The 19,076-nt window shown below is 49.0% G+C and overlaps 2 protein-coding genes across 6 annotated transcripts in view; one reads left to right on the top strand and one right to left on the bottom strand.

Annotated features, from left to right (window-relative positions):
- traf2b (Tnf receptor-associated factor 2b) overlaps window positions 1-7,069 on the top strand; it is a 121,566-nt gene extending 114,497 nt beyond the window's left edge. Inside the window, exons 9-11 of one of the 2 annotated variants that reach the window (XM_038781711.1) lie at window positions 1,319-1,467; window positions 3,366-3,605; window positions 4,753-7,069. In XM_038781711.1, the coding sequence (XP_038637639.1) occupies window positions 1,319-1,467; window positions 3,366-3,584 (368 nt within the window). In that variant the 3' untranslated portion in view covers window positions 3,585-3,605; window positions 4,753-7,069. Of the gene's footprint in view, window positions 1-1,318; window positions 1,468-3,365; window positions 3,703-4,752 lie in introns of those variants that run through there. The other variant, XM_038781710.1, reaches the window with a different exon arrangement.
- A 1,968-nt stretch (window positions 7,070-9,037) lies between these two features.
- Window positions 9,038-19,076, bottom strand: part of fbxw5 (F-box and WD repeat domain containing 5) — an 88,978-nt gene continuing 78,939 nt past the window's right edge. For 2 of the 4 annotated variants that reach the window (XM_038781829.1, XM_038781831.1), the window contains exons 7-9: window positions 18,850-18,997; window positions 17,890-18,102; window positions 11,428-11,781 (exon numbers count right to left, since the gene is read on the bottom strand). In XM_038781829.1, coding sequence (XP_038637757.1) covers window positions 11,544-11,781; window positions 17,890-18,102; window positions 18,850-18,997 — 599 coding nt within the window. In that variant the 3' untranslated portion in view covers window positions 11,428-11,543. Of the gene's footprint in view, window positions 10,383-11,427; window positions 11,782-17,889; window positions 18,103-18,849; window positions 18,998-19,076 lie in introns of those variants that run through there. The other 2 variants (XM_038781830.1, XM_038781833.1) reach the window with 2 other exon arrangements.

Genomic DNA, 19,076 nt, shown 5'->3' with positions numbered 1-19,076 from the left:
GCACACAGTACTCTAGCTGTGGCCTAACCAGCTTTTTATACAGCTCCATCATTACCTCCCTGCTCTTATATTCTATGCCTCGGCATAGTAGGTAAGTATCCCATATGCCTTCTTAACCACCATGTCTACCCACTGTCTTTGGCCAGGCATCCCAAGGTCCCTCTGGTCCTCTGTACTTCCCAGCATCCTACCATTCACTGTGTATTTCCTTGTCTTATCAGTCTCCCTGGTGGATACAGAGTAAAGCTCCCTCTACACTGTCCCCATCAAACTCCATGTTGAGTTTGCACATTCTCCTTGTGTCTGCGTGGGTCTCACCCCCACAACCCAAAAAGATGTGCAGTGCAGGTGAATTGACCACTCTAAATTGCCCTTAATTGGGAAAAAAAGAATTTGTATCGTTTTAAATTTTTTTTGAAAAGAGTATCCGAGTAAAGCTTTATTATTGTCACAAGTAGGCTTACATTAACACTGCAATGAAGTTACTGTGAAAAGCCCCGAGACGCCACATTCCAGCACCTGTTCGGGTACAATGAGGGAGAATTCAGAATGTCCAATTCACTTAACAATCGCATCTTTCAGGACTTGTGGGAGGAAACTGGAACGCCCGGAGGAAACCCACGCAGACACGGGGAGAACGTGTAGACTTTGCACAGTCACCTAAGCCGGAAATTGAACCCGGGTCCCTGGCGCTGTGAAGCAACAGTGCTAACCACTATGCTCTCGTACAGAGTAAAACTCCCTCTACAGTGTCCCCATCAAACACTCCCAGGACAGGTACAGCACAGGGTTAGATACAGAGTAAAGCTCCCTCTACACTGTCCCCATCAAACACTCCCAGGACAGGTACAGCACGGGGTTAGATACAGAGTAAAGCTCCCTCTACACTGTCCCCATCAAACATTCCCAGGACAGGTACAGCACGAGGTTAGATACAGAGTAAAGCTCCCTCTACACTGTCCCCATCAAACACTCCCAGGACTGCTACAGCACAGGGTTAGATACAGAGTAAACCTCCCTCTACACTGTCTCCATTAAACACCATCAGGAACCACTTGACCCATTTTATTTTTATTTTTTTGACCCAACTTAGAATCAGGATGATTCCATTTTTGTCATTGAACCTTTGCACCTTTACCCATCAAAACCTTTTCATCTCAGCCCGGAAAAGGGATCAATCTGAACTTCCATGACTGTGTTCACAGCCGGATGGCACTGGAGTGAAATGTATCATATTAGCTTTGTATTGTCGACTTTATTGTCTCGTTCTGCCTCGATTTGCCCTCTGACATTAACTGTTATGTCTTGAACGGTTCAGCTTTCTACACCAGCAAATATGGATACAAGATGTGTCTGCGAGTCTATCTGAATGGTGATGGTGTTGGCCGGGGAACCCACATGTCCTTATTTTTCGTCATTATGAGGGGAAACTACGACAGTTTACTGAAGTGGCCTTTCAAACAAAAGGTAGGTTTGTCTTCTCACTCTCCTGTGTTCGTGGAGCCCGGGCTGCAGCAGTGATATAGAGACCCATCCTGTGAGAACATAGAACGTACAGTGCAGAAGGAGGCCATTCGGCCCTACAAGTCTGCACCAACCCACTTAAGCCCTCATTTCTATCCTATCCCTGTAACCCAATAACCCCATCTAACCTTTTTGGACACTAAGGGCAATTTATCATGGCCAATCCACCTAACCTGCATGTCTTTCGACTGTGGTAGACAGACGGTAGCACAAGTGACTAGCACTGTGGCTTCACAGCGCCAGGGTCTCAGGTTCGATTCCCTGCTGGGTCACTGTCTGTGTGAAGTCTGCACGTTCTCCCTGTGTGTGCGTGGGTTTCCTCCAGGTGCTCCAGTTTCCTCCCACAGTCCAAAGACGTGCAGGTTAGGTGGATTAGCCGTGATAAATTGCCTGCCCTTAGTGTCCAAAAAGGTTAGATGGGGTTATTGGGTTACGGGGATAGGGTGGAAGTGTGGTGCAGACTCGATGGGCGGAATGGCCTCCTTCTGCATTCTATGTTCTAATAATGGCCTACATGCTTAAGATTATAGTATTGATCAACTAGATATGCTCGGGGTATGTGCAGTGTGTCCATGATGGTGAGGCAGGCGGCAGATTGAATTCCAGCCCCCACCACTGCAGTCATGGGGGGGAGGGGCTCCGGTCAGTTACCAGGGGTAGGGTCAGTTAGTGGGGGAATGGGGGGGATCGGGGTTGGTTAGTGAGGGGGGGGGGGTTTACATAGAATTTACAGTGCAGAAGGAGGCCATTCGGCCCATCGAGTCTGCACCGGCTCCTGGAAAGAGCACCCTACCCAAGTTCAACACCTCCACCCTATCCCCATAACCCAGTAACCCCACCCAACACTAAGGGCAATTTTGGACACTAAGGGCAATTTATCATGGCCAAACCACCTAACCCGCACATCTTTGGACTGTGGGAGGAAACCGGAGGACCCGGAGGAAACCAACGCACACACGGGGTGGATGTGCAGACTCCGCACAGACAGTGACCCAAGCCGGAATCGAACCTGGGACCCTGGAGCTGTGAAGCGATTGTGCTATCCACAATGCTACCGTGCTGCGATTGATTAGCGGGGGTGGGGTGCGGTCACGGTCGGTTAGTGGGGGTGGGGAGGGGTCGCGGTCATGGTCGGTTAGTGGGGGGGGGTCGCGGGGCGGGTGGAGGGGTCACGGCGGGGAGGGGACGCGGTTGGTTCGAGGGTGGGATGGGGAGGGGTCATGGACGGTTAACGGGGGTGGGGAGGGGTTGCGATTGGTTAGCGGGGGGTGGGGTGCGGTCACAGTCGGTTAGCGGGGGGTGGGTAGGGGTCGGTTAAAGGGGGTGAGGAAGAGTCAGTTAGCGGGGGGGGGGGGCGGTGAGGGGTCACGGCCGGTTAGCGGGTGGGTGGCGGGGCGGGTTGTTTAGGGTTCGTGGCGGGGTGGGTAGGGGCCACGGTTGGTTAGCCGGGTGGGTGGGGAGGGGTTGCCGTCGGTTAGCGGAGGGAAGGGGTCGGGGGCGCGGTGGGGAGGGGTCAGGAGCGCAGTGGGGAGGGGTCAGTTAGCGGGGGGGTGGGGAGGGTTCGCGAGGGGCTGGGTTGGGGTCGCGGTCGGTTAGCGGGGGCAGGAGTGGGTGATGTTGGCTAGTCACAGCTGAGCTGGGGGAATTCTGTCCATGTTCATACCTGAACCCACATCACAAACAATTAGGTAACATGGAGATTATTTGAATTTCTGCGATATTACTGTGCACTGATTTGCTGAGTTGCCTACATTACAAACTGTGACTACGTTGAGATAATCGCAGCGGCTGGGAGCTCTGCGGTTTAGAAATGCAAGTTCATTCTTCTGCTTTGTTCTCAGGTAACTCTCATGTTGATGGATCAGACTAACCGTGAGCACGTCCTCGATGCGTTCAGACCAGACATCAGCTCCTCGTCCTTCCAAAGGCCAGTCAGTGAGATGAACATTGCCAGTGGCTGTCCACTCTTCTGTCCACTCAACAAACTGGACAGCAAGAATAATTACTCACGTGAAGACTGCATTTTCATCAAAGCCATTGTGGATTTAACTGACCTGTAACCAGCCTTCTTATCAACCACAGTAATAGCGGCTACTGAATAGTTGTGTATCGAATGTCCCTCTGAATACTTTGTGGGTCAGTGCTCTGTGCACTAATTGAAGTGTGAAATTCTGAGTGCAGTTTACACTGTTCTAGTTTGTATCACCCGTGCACACAACAACTTCCTGCACTCAGTGTGTGCTGAGTTTCTGCTCAAATGCAGTGGTAATGGTAGAAATGTCCTGTTGGTTCATCACGGTATGCTGTGTTTGGAAGAGGAGTGCTTGCTTGCAGTAGAATATCAGCTTGAGATGAGGCACAGTGGATGTACTCATTTCCCCATTTCTCCTGGCTAAATTAAGGCAGTCAATAGCACAGAGCACCCCCTCATTGACTGTGAACAGGGCTTGGTCCCCCACCCCTCGCCACACTGAGTGTGAATTGGGCTCGGCGCTTCCCCCCTCACACTGAGTGTGAGCAGGGATCAGCGGCTCCACGCCCCCCCCCCCCCCCACCCCCCCCCACCCCCGAGTGTGAATTGGGCTCGGCGCCTCCCCCCTCACAGAGTGTCAACAGTCCCTCACACTGTGTGAGAGCAGGGATCAGCGGCCCATGCCCCTCCCCCCCCCCCTTGCCACACTGAGTGTGAGCAGGAATCAGCGGCCCATGCCCCTCCCCCCCCCCCCCCCCCCTTGCCACACTGAGTGTGAGCAGGAATCAGCGGCCCATGCCCCTCCCCCCCCCCCCTTCGCCACATTGAGTGTGAGCAGGGATCAGCGGCCCATGCCCCTCCCCCCTCCCCCTCACCACACTGAGTGTGAGCAGGGGTCGGGCCTGCCTGCCGTCTTGATCTACTCGAGCTTGGCCAATGGGAGTGCGAAGTTCCTTGGGGAAGAGGGTGAGCAGCTGTCATTGTCCTGCGTATTTCCAAATCTCCAGCCCGCGAGCTGCTGAGATACCCAAGAAGAGACCAAGTCCCTGCGATGATGAACTCCCTGCCACGCCACGATGTGCTGCTTCCAATTCTGCATAAACAAACCCTGAACAGTTTGTGCATGGTATGCTTAACCCAGCACAGATACTCATAGTAACAGCAATCACAGGGACATGGTTCCCCCATAGACTGCAACAACTTTAACTCTGTTCTCTCAGAGTCTCATCCAGCCTTTCTTTTTTATTCATTTGCAGGATAATTCTGTGCCAGTGTCTGATCAGGAGGCAACATTCTCAAATCCTGAGCCTTCAATCCTTTTCCTATTGCTTGTCTGTTTTTGAATTGAGGTACATTTCCAGTGACAATGGTGTTCACCGTGGAGGTGACGCACTCTCACAGAGGCAAGGACATGTAACCAACACATAACAAATCCATCAGATCCCACCCAGTTTGGACCTCGTGTTGTAAATCCAAAGCTTGAGTCAGCAGTGTTCACCATTCCAAAAACAGAACATTGTGGAGTGTTGGCCATGTTTATTTACCCCATGTATAATAACAACCGTTATTCGATAAGAAATATATAATAATTTATAAGTTTTACACAGTAGTAGTTACCAGCAGGAGAGTGGTGGATGCTTAGAGTGTGTATGGAATTTCCGAGGTGGTTTCTAATGTCTCTGGGTGGTCCGAGACCTGTTTGGGAGCGTTTCTACGGAATGACAGACCATGCGTGCTGGGGGCTCAGACTAGCAAAGGGCAGCCAGGTGTACCCATCCAGCTCGGCCCAGAGGACCTGGTCTTCTGGGACCTCTCTTACCATTACTAATATCCTGAAGTTATTTAAGAATGGGACAGGCGTCCGCTGTGGCCTATTCATTGTTGCTGGGTTGTCTGCTGCTTATTGGCTGTGTTATGGTGAATGTGCTGTTTGATCTTTAGTTGCAGACAGTGAGGTTGATGAATGGCAGATTCTGGGAGACCCCCTTTTACAGAATCAGAGAAACCTTGCTGCACAGAAAGAGGCCGCTCGGCCCATCATGTCTGTTCTGGGTGAAAAACGAGCCACTCAGTCTACTCCCACTTTCCAGAATTTGGTCTGTGTAACTCGGCAGGTTACGGAACTGAGCTGAATATCCAGACACCTTTTCTGCCTCTTTCAGACAGAGTTCCAGACCCCACAATCCTCATCTCCCCTCTAAAGTGCTTGGTAGTAAGATTAAATCTATCCCCCCCCCCCCCCGCCCCTGTCACTGACCTGTGTAAGGAAAAACAAAATCCCTAAATGAGCAAAATTCCATTCATGTTTTGAAAACATTTTTTTTTTCAGTTTTTCCAATAAAGGGACAATTTAGCATAGCCAATCCACCTACCCTTCACATCCTTGGGTTCTGGGAGTGAGACCCACATAGACACGGGGAGAACATGCAAACTCCACACGGACAGTTGGGATTAAGCTGGGATCGAACCTGGATCCTCGGCACCGTGAGGCAGCAGTGCACTGTGCCAACCCGCTGCCTCCATTCATGTTTGATAGGGGAACGATTCAGAATTTCCAATTGGTTGAGGATGTGGTTTATGGGATGCCCTTCAAATATGTCCACTGAAACTTGGGTTGCCCAAGAATAATCACTTGGGCATAATATCATGAAGCTGTAACTCTGGGAGGCCCCGAGCTCGAGAGGGTGGTTGTTCTGTTCTGAAGAATTTCATTCTGAGCTCGGCTGGTTCCCCAGTGGTCAGGCAATGGTTTGTTCAGTTGTGTAAACGGACTGCCATTGTTCTGTTTGACTGACCAACCGAGGACAACTGCTTCCTCCTTGTTCAGGTAATCTGCTGTCTGACCCAAGCTTCTGATTAGGCATCAGCCACACACAATCTTACTGTTTGTGGGCAGTCCATGGCGATGGTGGGCAGTCCATGGCGATGGTGGGCAGTCCATGGCGATGGTGGGCAGTCCATGGCGATGGTGGGCAGTCCATGGCGATGGCTTTCTGTTCTCTTTTGGAGATTGTGCCCTTGTCTGTACAGCATTATAGGGGCACAAATGACGGGAAAGTTGTTTTTCCTATGGTGTTTTACTTTGGTTTCTGCTATGAGTGATGGAAGATTTAATTAAGTTGATGGACAAGAAGGGGATATGCAGATTTTCAGCCAGGTGGGTGACTGTAAAAAAAACATTGTTTGTCACAGGCAGTATGTAGAAATGTTTTAAATATGCGGAGCAGCATCTTTCCAGTGATTCCTGGATTTTTAGGGAAATGATGGAACGTGGATCAGCTCAGTTCCACTCACTGGTATTTTGTGACTGGTTTCTGTACAAGAGGGGAGAAGCCAACAGTCTCGCCCCTGGGATGAGGAATGAGTGGCGATAGCAGTAAATGAGTAAGGGTTAAGATGGGGAACACAGCAGAGTTTAATAGTGCCCCGTGTAGGAGCAATGAAAATGTGTTAAATGTGCAATTTCCAGCTGTGCTGTCCGGTTTTGAGGAATCTGTGAAATGTGTTCCTGAAGCTGGGATTTCATGGCGTCAAAGCTGACAAACCTGCTAATTAAAATAATTATCAATAAAAGCCGCTACCTTTTATTTCTAGTAGTCAGTAACGCAATATTACTGGGTTTTAATGAATAGAATTCCTTCTGTTTGATAGCGGCAGCTTGTGTAGGGATCTGTGTTAACTTTCCGGGGAGTGTGATCACGGTGCCAGTCCTCTCCCTGGGGATTGGGGAGTGTGGAAGGACCTCTGGCCTGTGCTGTTGGAAATAATAGGTTATTTTCCCAGCTGTGGCGAGTTGATGGGGTCAGACATACTCTTAGCATCTGTAAATCCTCAGATTGAAAGCCTTGATCCTCGGAATAAGTGGAGTTGGCTTCCTGCATTGTGCACATAGTACTTGCCCTCATAAATGTTAGTGTCACAATTAATACTTTTAAGGAAATTCCTGTTACTTTTTCTAACTGCAAGATATGGTACCTGATAATGTATAGGACTGATTGGAAATGGCTGGTATTAGTGCAGAGATGTATCAGACTGAATGATCAGTGTTGTATATTGTGGACAGTGTCCATTTAGGTGCAGCAGGTATATAATAATAATCTTTATCAATGTCACAAGTAAGCTTACATTAACACTGCAATGAAGATACTGCGAAAATCCCCTAGTCTCCACACTCCAGCGCCTGTTCGGTACACCGAGGGAGAATTCAGAATGTCCAATTCACCTACAAGCACGTCTTCGGGACTGTGGGAGGAAACCGGAGCACCTGGAAGGAAACCCACGCAGACACGGGGAGGATGTGCAGACGTCGCACAGACAGCGACCCAAGCCGGGAATCTTACCCGGGTCCCTGACGCTGTGAAGCAACAGTGCTAACCACTGTGCTACCGTGCCGCTCCTAGTACAGCAGTAACTGGTACAAATCTCAGTAATGGTTAAATTAAATGAAAAGTACAATGTCACTAATTTTCTGGATACATTCCAGGCCGCAGTGAAAGTTCTGAGCAATCTGAAGCAGCGTCGTGAGAACCTCCCCAGCATCTATTCTGTACCAGTAGCAGCAAATAAATGGACATCAGTGGAGTGTTTTCAGAATTAGATGCTGCCTGGACTTCGAGGAATAACTGCTGAATGCCTGCAGTGCCTTGGACATGTGTGTGAAGATATGTCGCCGTGACATCGACAGATGTATCTGCAATCATGCGGGAGTGTGGGGGCAGGCGTTGTGTTTCACACTCCATCACAATTTAACACACAAAACCGACCTTTCAGCCGAGTAGTCAATGCCACACAAGCTTTCCCCCACCTTGTGCAGCCAATGAGCACAGCTTTAAGGACAAACAGGAGGGAGAAAACAATAGAAAGCTCAGCCATTCACCCCAACCACTCCCTGTGAGAACCACATTCTCACCACTCTGGGTAAGAATCCTATTAAAAAATTCAGGAGCTACGTCATTAATTGTAGGGTGTGTGGTTAGCACCCTGCCTCACAGAGCCAGGGACCCAGGTTAGCATTGCATCACAGCACCAGGGACCAAGTTAGCATTGCTCCCTCACAGCACCGGGGACTCAGGTTAGCACTGCTACCTCACAGTGCCAGAGACCAGGGTTAGCGTTGCTGCCTCACAGCGCCAGGGACCTGGATTTGATTCTGGCTGTGTGACTGTGTGGAGTTTGCACTTTTCCCCCTGCGTCTGCAGGGATCTGCAGATTAGTTGGATTGACCACTCTTTTGAGGTCCACCAAGAAAACAGAAGGAAACAAACTGAGGGACAAAGCAAGAAAAGGGCCGCTCCTGTTAGGGGTACTGCCCGAACACAACAACAGAGTGTAATTAAAGGGGTCAATAAAGCACCCCAACCCCTGCGGTGCCCACTGGGCACGGCCTTGATGGTGCACAAGGAGATCCTTCGCCTTCTCCGCCCCCTCTGCACCAGGTACCATAGGAATTCTATATTTCTCTGGTGTACGATGCTAGTGGCACCAAGGATATAATTGGCAGAATTTAAAAAATAGCTGCAGCTATAAGACGCAGGCACAGTATCTTTTTAATAATATGCTAAGATTTATTTTTCTTTGAGTACAGAACACTGCTACATGCAATCCAGAGCTGGGTCCGGGATCAAGAGCCTCAGTCAATGATTTATTTGCTGACAGTTTTAAATGTGGACTAGAGTTGAACAGTTACTGAGAATTTCAAGGTGTTCCTTGCATAGATGAGCTTACAGGAAGCCAAACGAGAATCCCCTACTTTGTGTAACATCACGAGTAGCAAAAGCAGAAAATTGCTGACGGCTTCTGTATATAATCAGCCCCAGAACGTGTGGTTTTAGCTGAAATGGCAGATTTAATCAAACTACAGCAGGAAGGTTGACTTCTGCTTATATATTTCTACATTCCTTTGCGCTGTTTCACTTGAACACGGGACTGAGGAGAAGGCCCTTGGAGCCTGATGAACTCCTTGATAAGCTGGCTCTTGCCTTTTTTAACACAAACCAGTGAATGAGGTTGAATGTGAATTCTAGCTAACAGTGGGTTTAGTGTAGACTAACTGAAGGTTATCTATAGGACGCTGCTGTTGGGGTGTGGGAATTGCAGGGATTATCGCTCACCAGCTTTCACAATCCGGGTGTCTGGCATTGGTCATCTCCAGCTGCCAGGGAAGGTTATGGTGGGGTCAGCCACATCCAAGTGGTTTGTCAGGGTCGGTAAAGATGGAACATGATGTTATGGCACTGGAGTCACACAAGCCAGACTGGGTGAGGACAGAGATTTACTTCCCAGTTGGGTTTTTAATAATCTGACATCTATCTTCTTTGATCATAAGAAGCAGGAGTAAACCATCAAGCTGCTGCTCCATTCAATACTATCATGGCTGATATAAGAGAGAATCAAGGGAAATGCATAGAGAGCAGGTCAAAGTCCAATCTCGGCCTTGAACATACAGCTCTCGAGAAGAATCTGTTAAAAGCGGGTTTATATTTCCAGGCTTGTAAACAATTTAAACTGTCATGATGGGATTTAAACTCACGATCTCTGATGTCTTGGACTCAAATGGTTCCAGCACTCTGATATGGTACCGACTTAGCAACTTAAAGATCAAATCAAAATTAGGATGTAAAGGTGCAAAGTGCTTATGACAAGACGACACTGTCAAACTCCACTGCAGTGAGCTGTTACCACACCTATTACTGAAATCCTGCAGGTAGGAAACAGGGCAGTTGCTCTGTGGTGGGTGGATGGGTCCCCTCATGGCCACATAAACCTGCCCAGATTCACCGAGACCAGCACATTGTAATATCGCAGCTTCAAAACATGCAACACACTGTGTGGGTCCAACAGGTATCATTCAAGCATTCAGTCCAGACAACTGTGTCTCTTCCCGAATCTGTTCATTGGATAGAGAAGGTAAAGATATTAAAATTAATATTAAGCTTTTATATTTTACATTAGTCACAACATGACAAAACCAAGTTGCAGCCTCATCCCAAGGAGTCGGGTTAGTTCTCATTGAGAATTCTCATTGGTGGGGGTGGTGGGTGGGCTGTGGGGTCAGGGTGGGTGGGCTGTGGGGTCAGGGTGGATGGACATGGAGCACCATTTCCGTAGTTGGCAAGGCAGCCATGCAGCTGCGCACGCCGGCTGTTAGCCCACTGTGAACGTTGTGCCGCGTGTTATATAGGTGTCCACCCCCACGCCCCCTCTCCAAACTACCCCCCAGCAACCAGTGCCACCCTATTGGCTGGGATGAGTGTGTGTGGGACTGTAATGCATACATGTGGCTGCAGCTCGTCAGCCTCCCGAGTATCAATTGTCGAATCCGGCACAGTTTCTCATCGGAATCGATTATGTTCCACGATGCACCGGTGCGAGACCCTTAACAGTAGCGGAATCAGTCCAGGTCTGGTACCAGATTTGCTGCCCTGAAAGTCCACAAATTCTGCGTTGGCATCTCAAACGGAGGATGCCACCAAAAATGTTTAGATGTGCAAAATATCCGTGTCCAGACAAGCTGGGACTAAATCACATATTCAACATTTCATCCACAAATAACGCAGCGGACAAGCTGAAAGGGACACAGCGGACAAGCTGAAAGGTATATGGAAGAGCTGTCAGAGCCGAGAATATTTGGACATACCCCTCTCCATTTTGGAAAGAGGCGTTTTTCCCAGGGTAGAGGGGTCAATTACTAGGAGGCATAGGTTTAAGGTGCAAGGCAAGTTTTTTTACACAGAGGGTAGTGGGTGCCTGGAACTCGTTGCCGGAGGAGGTGGTGGAAGCAGGGACGATAGTGACATTTAAGGGGCATCTTGTCAAATCCATGAATAGGATGAGAATAGAGGGATACTTCAGGGGTACCTGAAGTGTAGAAGATTTTAGTTTAGACGGATAGCACGGTCTGCACAGGATTGGAGGGCCGAAGGGCCTGTTCCTGTGCTGTAATTTTCTTTATTCTTTGGATTTTACAGCATTTGGGGAAGGGTAAATGAAGAGTTAGGACACACGTTGCAATAGTCAACAGATTCTGAGCTCTCACTGTCTGTCGAAGTCACTTATTGTTCAACCAGAAGAAGGAGAATTTCTTGCGATTGGGTTTGGCGTTGATGATACGCAAGATTCGAGGAGAGCGCCAGACCTTCAAGGTGCAGTCGTCACTGGCTGTGATCAACATCTCCTGGTCCAGAGGGTTAAAGGCCACTGAATTCACCACATCTGCATGCTGCAGCTTTGCCAGGCAGATGTTGTAGTGTCTGTCCCAGATGTAGCCATGTCGGTCCTCAGCACCACTGCCAAGATGAGAGAATTTAAAGATTCAGCACCAAAATCATCAACTGTACCTCAGTTCACATCCCGATCCCTCACTGACCCTCAGTCCCCATCTCGATCCCTCAGTCCACATCCCAATCCCTCACTGACCCTCAGTTCACATCCTGATCCCTCACTGACCCTCAGTCCCCATCCCGATCTCTCACTGACCCTCAGTTCACATCCCGATCCCTCACTATCCCTCAATCCCCATCCCTCACTGACCCTCAGTCCCCATCCCGATCCCTCACTGACCCTCAGTTCACATCCCGATCCCTCACTATCCCCCAATCTCCATCCCTCACCGACCCTCAGTCCCCATCCCAATCCCTCACTGACCCTCAGTCCCCATCCCAATCCTTCAGTCCACATCCCGATCCCTCACTGACCCTCAGTCCCTATCCCGATCCCTCACTGACCCTCAGTTCACATCCCTCACTGACCCCAAGTCCACAGCCCGATCCCTCACTGACCCTCAGTCCACATCCCGATCCCTCACTGACCCTCAGTTCACATCCCTCACTGACTCTCAGTCCACATCCCGATCCCTCACTGACCCTCAGTTCACATTCCGATAACTCACTATCCCTCAGTCCACAGCCCGATCCCTCACTATCCCTCAGTCCCCCATCCCGATCCCTCACTGACCCTCAGTCCCCATCCCAATCCCTCACTGACCCTCAGTTCACATTCCGATCCCTCACTATCCCTCAGTCCATAGCCCGATCCCTCACTATCCCTCAGTTCACATCCCGACCCCTCACTATCCCTCAGTCCCCATCCCGATCCCTCACTGACACTCAGTCCCCTTCCCGATCCCTCACTGACCCTCAGTCCCCATCCCCATCCCTCACTGACCCTCAGTCCCCATCTGATCCCTCACTGACCCTCAGTCCCCATCCCAATCCCTCACTGACCCTCAGTCCCGATCCCTCACTGACCCTCAGTCCCTATCCCGATCCCTCACTGACCCTCAGTCCCTATCCCGATCCCTCACTGACCCTCAGTCCCTATCCCGATCCCTCGCTGACCCTCAGTCCCCATCTGATCCCTCACTGACCCTCAGTCCCTATCCCAATCCCTCACTGACCCTCAGTCCCTATCCCAATCCCTCACTGACCCTCAGTCCCGATCCCTCACTGACCCTCAGTCCCTATCCCGATCCCTCACTGACCCTCAGTCCCTATCCCGATCCCTCACTGACCCTCAGTCCCTATCCCGATCCCTCGCTGACCCTCAGTCCCCATCTGATCCCTCACTGACCCTCAGTCCCTATCCCAATCCCTCACTGACCCTCAGTCCCTATCCCAATCCCTCACTGACCCTCAGTTCACATCCCGATCCCTCACTGACCCTCAGTTCACATCCCGATCCCTCACTGACCCTCAGTCCCTATCCCGATCCCTCACTGACCCTCAGTGTACATTCCGCTGCCTATTTGTCCAGGATTGAAACAATGCCATTATGAGGTCAGGGGCTGAGTTTTCCTGTCGAACCAAATCCAAATTTTGGTGAGCAGGTTTGCTCTGCCCTTGATAGGACTGTCACTAACACACACCATCACTTTGCTCTGCCCTTGATAGGACTGTCACTAACACACACCATCACTTTGCTCTGCCCTTGATAGGACTGTCACTAACACACACCATCACTTTGCTCTGCCCTTGATAGGACTGTCACTAACACACACCATCACTTTGCTCTGCCCTTGATAGGACTGTCACTAACACACACCATCACTTTGCTCTGCCCTTGATAGGACTGTCACTAACACACACCATCACTTTGCTCTGCCCTTGATAGGTCTGTCACTAACACACACCATCACTTTGCTCTGCCCTTGATAGGACTGTCACTAACACACACCATCACTTTGCTCTGCCCTTGATAGGACTGTCACTAACACACACCATCACTTTGCTCTGCCCTTGATAGGACTGTCACTAACACACACCATCACTTTGCTCTGCCCTTGATCGGACTGTCACTAACACACACCATCACTTTGCTCTGCCCTTGATAGGACTGTCACTAACACACACCATCACTTTGCTCTGCCCTTGATAGGACTGTCACTAACACACACCATCACTTTGCTCTGCCCTTGATAGGACTGTCACTAACACACACCATCACTTTGCTCTGCCCTTTTTTAAAAAAAAAAGTATTTTCATTAAGGCTCTTCAGAATTTTTCATTCGTAAAACAGTAGTAACAATAATAACAAAACAAACTATACAATATGTTAATATTCACTCTATTCTCTTTTTACACTAACAATTAAATAGACATTACCCCACGCGACGCAGTCTTCCCACACCATCCCAATGAACCACTCACCCCCTCCCCACCCCCCACAGATTGCTGCTGCTGCTGACATTTTCATTTTCCCCGAGAAAGACGACGAACGGCTGCCACCTCCGAGAGAACCCTAGCGTAGACCCTCTTAAGGCAAACTTTATTTTCTCGAGGCTGAGAAACCCAGCCATGTTGGTAATCCAAGTCTCTACACTCAGGGGCTTTGAGTCCCTTCACATTAATAAAATCCGTCTCCGGGCTACTAGGGAAGCAAAGGCCAAGACGTCGGCCTCTTTCGCCCCGAGCTCCCGGGTCTTCTGACACTCCAAAGATCGCTATCTATGGACTCGGCACCACCCGTGTGTTAAGCACCTTGGACATTGCCCTTGCGAACACTTGCCAGAACTCTCTAAGCTCCGGGCATGCCCAAAACATGTGGACATGGTTTGCAGGGCTGCCCTTGCACCTCATACAACAGTCTTCTACCCCACAAAACTTGCTCATTCTCGCTGCCGTCATGTGTGCCCGGTGAACCACCTTAAATTGAAATAGACCGAGCCTGGCACATGATGAGGAGGAATTAACCCTACCCAGGACCTCTGCCCACAGACTCGCTTCCAACTCCTCACCTAGCTCCTCCTCCCACTTGCCCTTGAGCTCCTCTACGTGGGTTTCCTCTGCCTCCTGTAGTTATAGAACATAGAACATAGAACACTACAGCGCAGTACGGGCCCTTCGGCCCTCGATGTTGTGCCGACCTGTGAAACCATCTGAAGCCTATCTGACCTACACTATTCCATTTTCATCCATATGTCTATCCAGTGACCACTTAAATGCCCTTAAAGTTGACGAGTCTACTACTGTTGCAGGCAGGGCATTCCACACCCCTATTATTCTCGGAGTAAAGAAACTGCCTCTGACATCTGTCCTATATCTATCACCCCTCAATTTAAAGCTATGTCCCCTCGTGTTGGTCATCACCATCTGAGGAAAAAGACTCTCACTGTCCACCCTATCTAACCCTCTGACTATCTTATATGTCTCTATTAAGTCACCTCTCAGCCTTCTCCTCTCTAACGAAAACAACCTCAATTCCCTGAGCCTTTCCTCGTAAGACCTTCCCTCCATACCAGGCAACATCCTAGTAAATCTCCTCTGAACCCTTTCCAAAGCTTCCACATCCTTGCTATAATGTGGTGACCAGAACTGCACGCAGTACTCCAGGTGCGGCCGCACCAGAGTTATGTACAGCTGCAGCATGTCCTTGTGGTTCCGAAACTCAATCCCCCTGCTTATAAAGGCTAGCACACCATATGCCTTCTTAACAGCCCTATTAACCTGGGTGGCAACTTTCAGGGATTTATGTACCTGGATGCCGAGATCTCTCTGTTCATCTACACTACCAAGAATCTTGCCATTAGCCCAGTACTCTGCATTCCTGTTACTCCTTCCAAAGTGAACCACCTCACACTTTTCCGAATTAAACTCCATCTGCCACCTCTCAGCCCAGCTCTGCAGCTTATCTATGTCCCTCTGTATCCTATAACATCCTTCAGCACTATCCACAACTCCACCGACCTTCGTGTCATCTGCAAATTTACTAACCCATCCTTCTACACCCTCTTCCAGGTCATTTATAAAAATGACAAACAGCAGTGGCCCCAAAACAGATCCTTGCGGTACAACACTAGTAACTGAAATCCAGGATGAACATTTGCCATCAACCACCACCCTCTGTCTTCTTTCAGCTAGCCAATTACTGATCCAAACCGCTAAATCACCTTCAATTCCATACTTCCTTATTTTCTGCTATAGCCTACTGTGGGGAACCTTATCAAACGCCTTACTGAAATCCATATACACCACATCAACAGCTTTACCCTGATCCACCTGTTTGGTCACCTTCTCAAAAAACTCAATAAGGTTTGTGAGGCATGACCTACCCTTCACAAAACCGTGTTGAGTATCGCTAATCAACTTGTTCTTTCCAAGATGATTATAAACCCTATCTCTTATAACCTTTTCCAACATTTTACCCACAACCGAAGTAAGGCTCACAGGTCTATAATTACCAGGGTTGTCTCTACTCCCCTTCTTGAACAAGGGGACAACATTTGCTATCCTCCAGTCTTCCAGCACTATTCCTGTCGACAAAGACGACATAAAGATCAAGGACAAAGGCTCTGCAATCTCCTCCCTAGCTTCCCAGAGAATCCTAGGATAAATCCCATCTGGCCCAGGGGACTTATCTATTTTGACATTTTCTAAAATTGCTAGCACCTCCTCCTTTTGAACCTCAATTCCATCTAGCCTGGTCGACTGAACCTGAGTGTTCTCCTCGACAACACTGTCTTTCTCCAGTGTAAACACTGATGAAAAATATCCATTTAATGCTTCCCCATCTCCTCTGATTCCACACACAACTTTCCACTACTATCCTTGATTGGCCCTAATCTTACTCTAGTCATTCTTTTGTTCCTGATATACCTATAGAAAGCCTTAGGGTTTTCCTTGATCCTATCCGCCAACGACTTTTCGTGTCCTCTCCTCGCTCTTCTTAACTCTCCCTTTAGGTCCTTCCTGGCTAACTTGTAACTCTCAAGTGCCCTAACTGAGCCTTCATGTCTCATCCTAACATAAGCCTTCTTCTTCCTCTTGACAAGTGCTTCAACTTCCTTAGTAAACCACGGTTCCCTTGCTCGAAAACTTCCTCCCTGCCTGACAGGTACATACTTATCAAGGTCACGCAGTAGCTGTTCCTTGAAAAAGCCCCACATTTTGATTGTACCCATCCCCTGCAGTTTCCTTCCCCATCCTATACATCCTAAATCTTGCCGAATAGCATCATAATTGCCTTTCCCCCAGCTATAATTCTTGCCTTGCGGTATATATCTGTCCCTGCCCATTGCTAAAGTAAACATAACCGAGTTGTGATCACTATCACCAAAGTGCTCACCTACATCTAAATCTCACACCTGGCCGGGTTCATTACCCAGTACCAAATCCAATGTGGCCTCGCCCCTTGTTGGCCTGTCTACATACTGTGTCAGAAAACCCTCCGGGACACACTGCACAAAAACTGACCCATCTATAGTACTCGAACTATAGTATTTCCAGTCAATATTTGGAAAGTTAAAGTCCCCCATAACAACTACCCTGTTACTCTCGCTCCTGTCGAGAATCATCTTTGCAATCCTTTCCTCTACATCTCTGGAACTATTCGGAGGTCTATAGACAACTCCCAACAGGATGACCTCTCCTCTCCTGTTCCTAACCTCGGCCCTTACTAGCTCAGTAGACGAGTCCTCAAACGTCCTTTCTACCGCCGTAATACTTTCCTTGATTAACAATGCCACACCCCCCCCTCTTTTACCATCTTCTCTGTTCTTACAGAAACATTAAATCCTGGAACCTGCAACAACCATTCCTGTCCCTGCTCTACCCATGTCTCCGAAATCGCTACAACATCGAGATCCCAGGTACCAACCCATGCTGCAAGCTCACCCACCTTATTCCGGATGCTCCTGGCGTTGAAGTAGACACACTTCAAACCAGCGTCTTGCTTGCCGGTGCCCTCTTTCGAACTTTTAACCCTATCCCTGACCTCGCTACTCTCAACATCCTGTACACTGGGACTACAATTTAGGTTCACATCCCCCTGCTGAATTAGTTTAAACCCCCCCGAAGAGCACTAGCTAGTGAGCACTAGTGTGATAGAGAAAGGTAGGCAGCACCTGTGGAACATTCTGATGAGGAGGTCAAAAGGGGTGAAAGAAAATCCCCACAGTTTACCTGGCAACATAATCCCTGCTGACATCCAGAAAGATGAAGAAACACTCATCGTTGGGAGTGTAGGCTGTGTGCGCCCTCAGAGTCTGTGTTACTTCCCGCATTGTTTTCAAGTCAAACACGTGGATATCAATCTCCTCAGCGATGGGTGGAGGGTTCATGGGGTCACTGATGACACAGCCCTTGGGCCAGGCCCGACTGTTTACATATAAATACCTGACAGCAGAAGAGTGGAGTATCAGAGACAGGATATACTTTGTAGATACAGGACCAGATAAAGGCCCCACCTTCTCAACCTAGCCCCTCGCCTGAGGTGTGGTGATCCTCAGGTTAAATCACCGCCAGTCACCTCTCCCCCTCAAAGGGGAAAGTAGCCTATGGTCATCTGGAACTATGGAGACTTTACCAGCAGTCTAAGCTGGGACCCTGTGGCTGGTGTCTCTGAGCTAATGATGGACTTTACAGGCCATGCCGTGTTGCAATGTTGTGATTCTCTTTTAAAACCAATAGAAGAATGAGAAAGCTAATAATCCATCTTAGAGTGGATAGTCAGAGGCTTTTTCCCAGGGTAGAGGGGTCAGTTACTAGGGGACACAGGTTTAAGGTGCGAGGGGCAAGGTTTAGAGGCGATGTACGAGGCATGTTTTTTACACAGAGGGTAGTGGGTGCCTGGAACTCGCTGCCGGAGGAGGTGGTGGAAGCAGGGACAATAGTGACGTTTAAGGGGCATCTTGACAAATACATGAATGGGATGGGAATAGAGGGATACGGACCCAGGAAGTGGAGAAGATATTAGTTTAGACGGGCAGCATAGTCGGCACAGGCTTGGAGGGCCGAAGGGCCTGTTCCTGTACTGTACTTTTCTTTGTGCTTCTTAAAAGGATAACAAAGAATAAACTGGAGGGAATGAATATAGATTCAGGCAGAAATGATTTGGCAGAATGGACAAAGGGAAGGACTGACCTGTGGTCTGGTGACAGACCCATGCCTATGATGTGACCATGGACATCAATCGTGTAGTCCAAAGCATCAAAGAACTCGTTGGAGCTTCGTTCTTCTCCCAACACTGGTCCTGATGTTGTCATGTGATGAGGCAGAATTTGTTTAATACCTGTAATTATAGAGGAGTTCATACAAGTCCAGTAAGAAAAATCCCAGATCCTTTAAAGTGTTCCCCGTTAAATAGGCCA

The sequence above is a fragment of the Scyliorhinus canicula genome, chromosome 21, assembly GCF_902713615.1.
Source record: "Scyliorhinus canicula chromosome 21, sScyCan1.1, whole genome shotgun sequence".
Lineage (NCBI taxonomy): Eukaryota > Metazoa > Chordata > Chondrichthyes > Carcharhiniformes > Scyliorhinidae > Scyliorhinus > Scyliorhinus canicula.
This window is presented reverse-complemented; position numbering and strand designations above follow the sequence as displayed.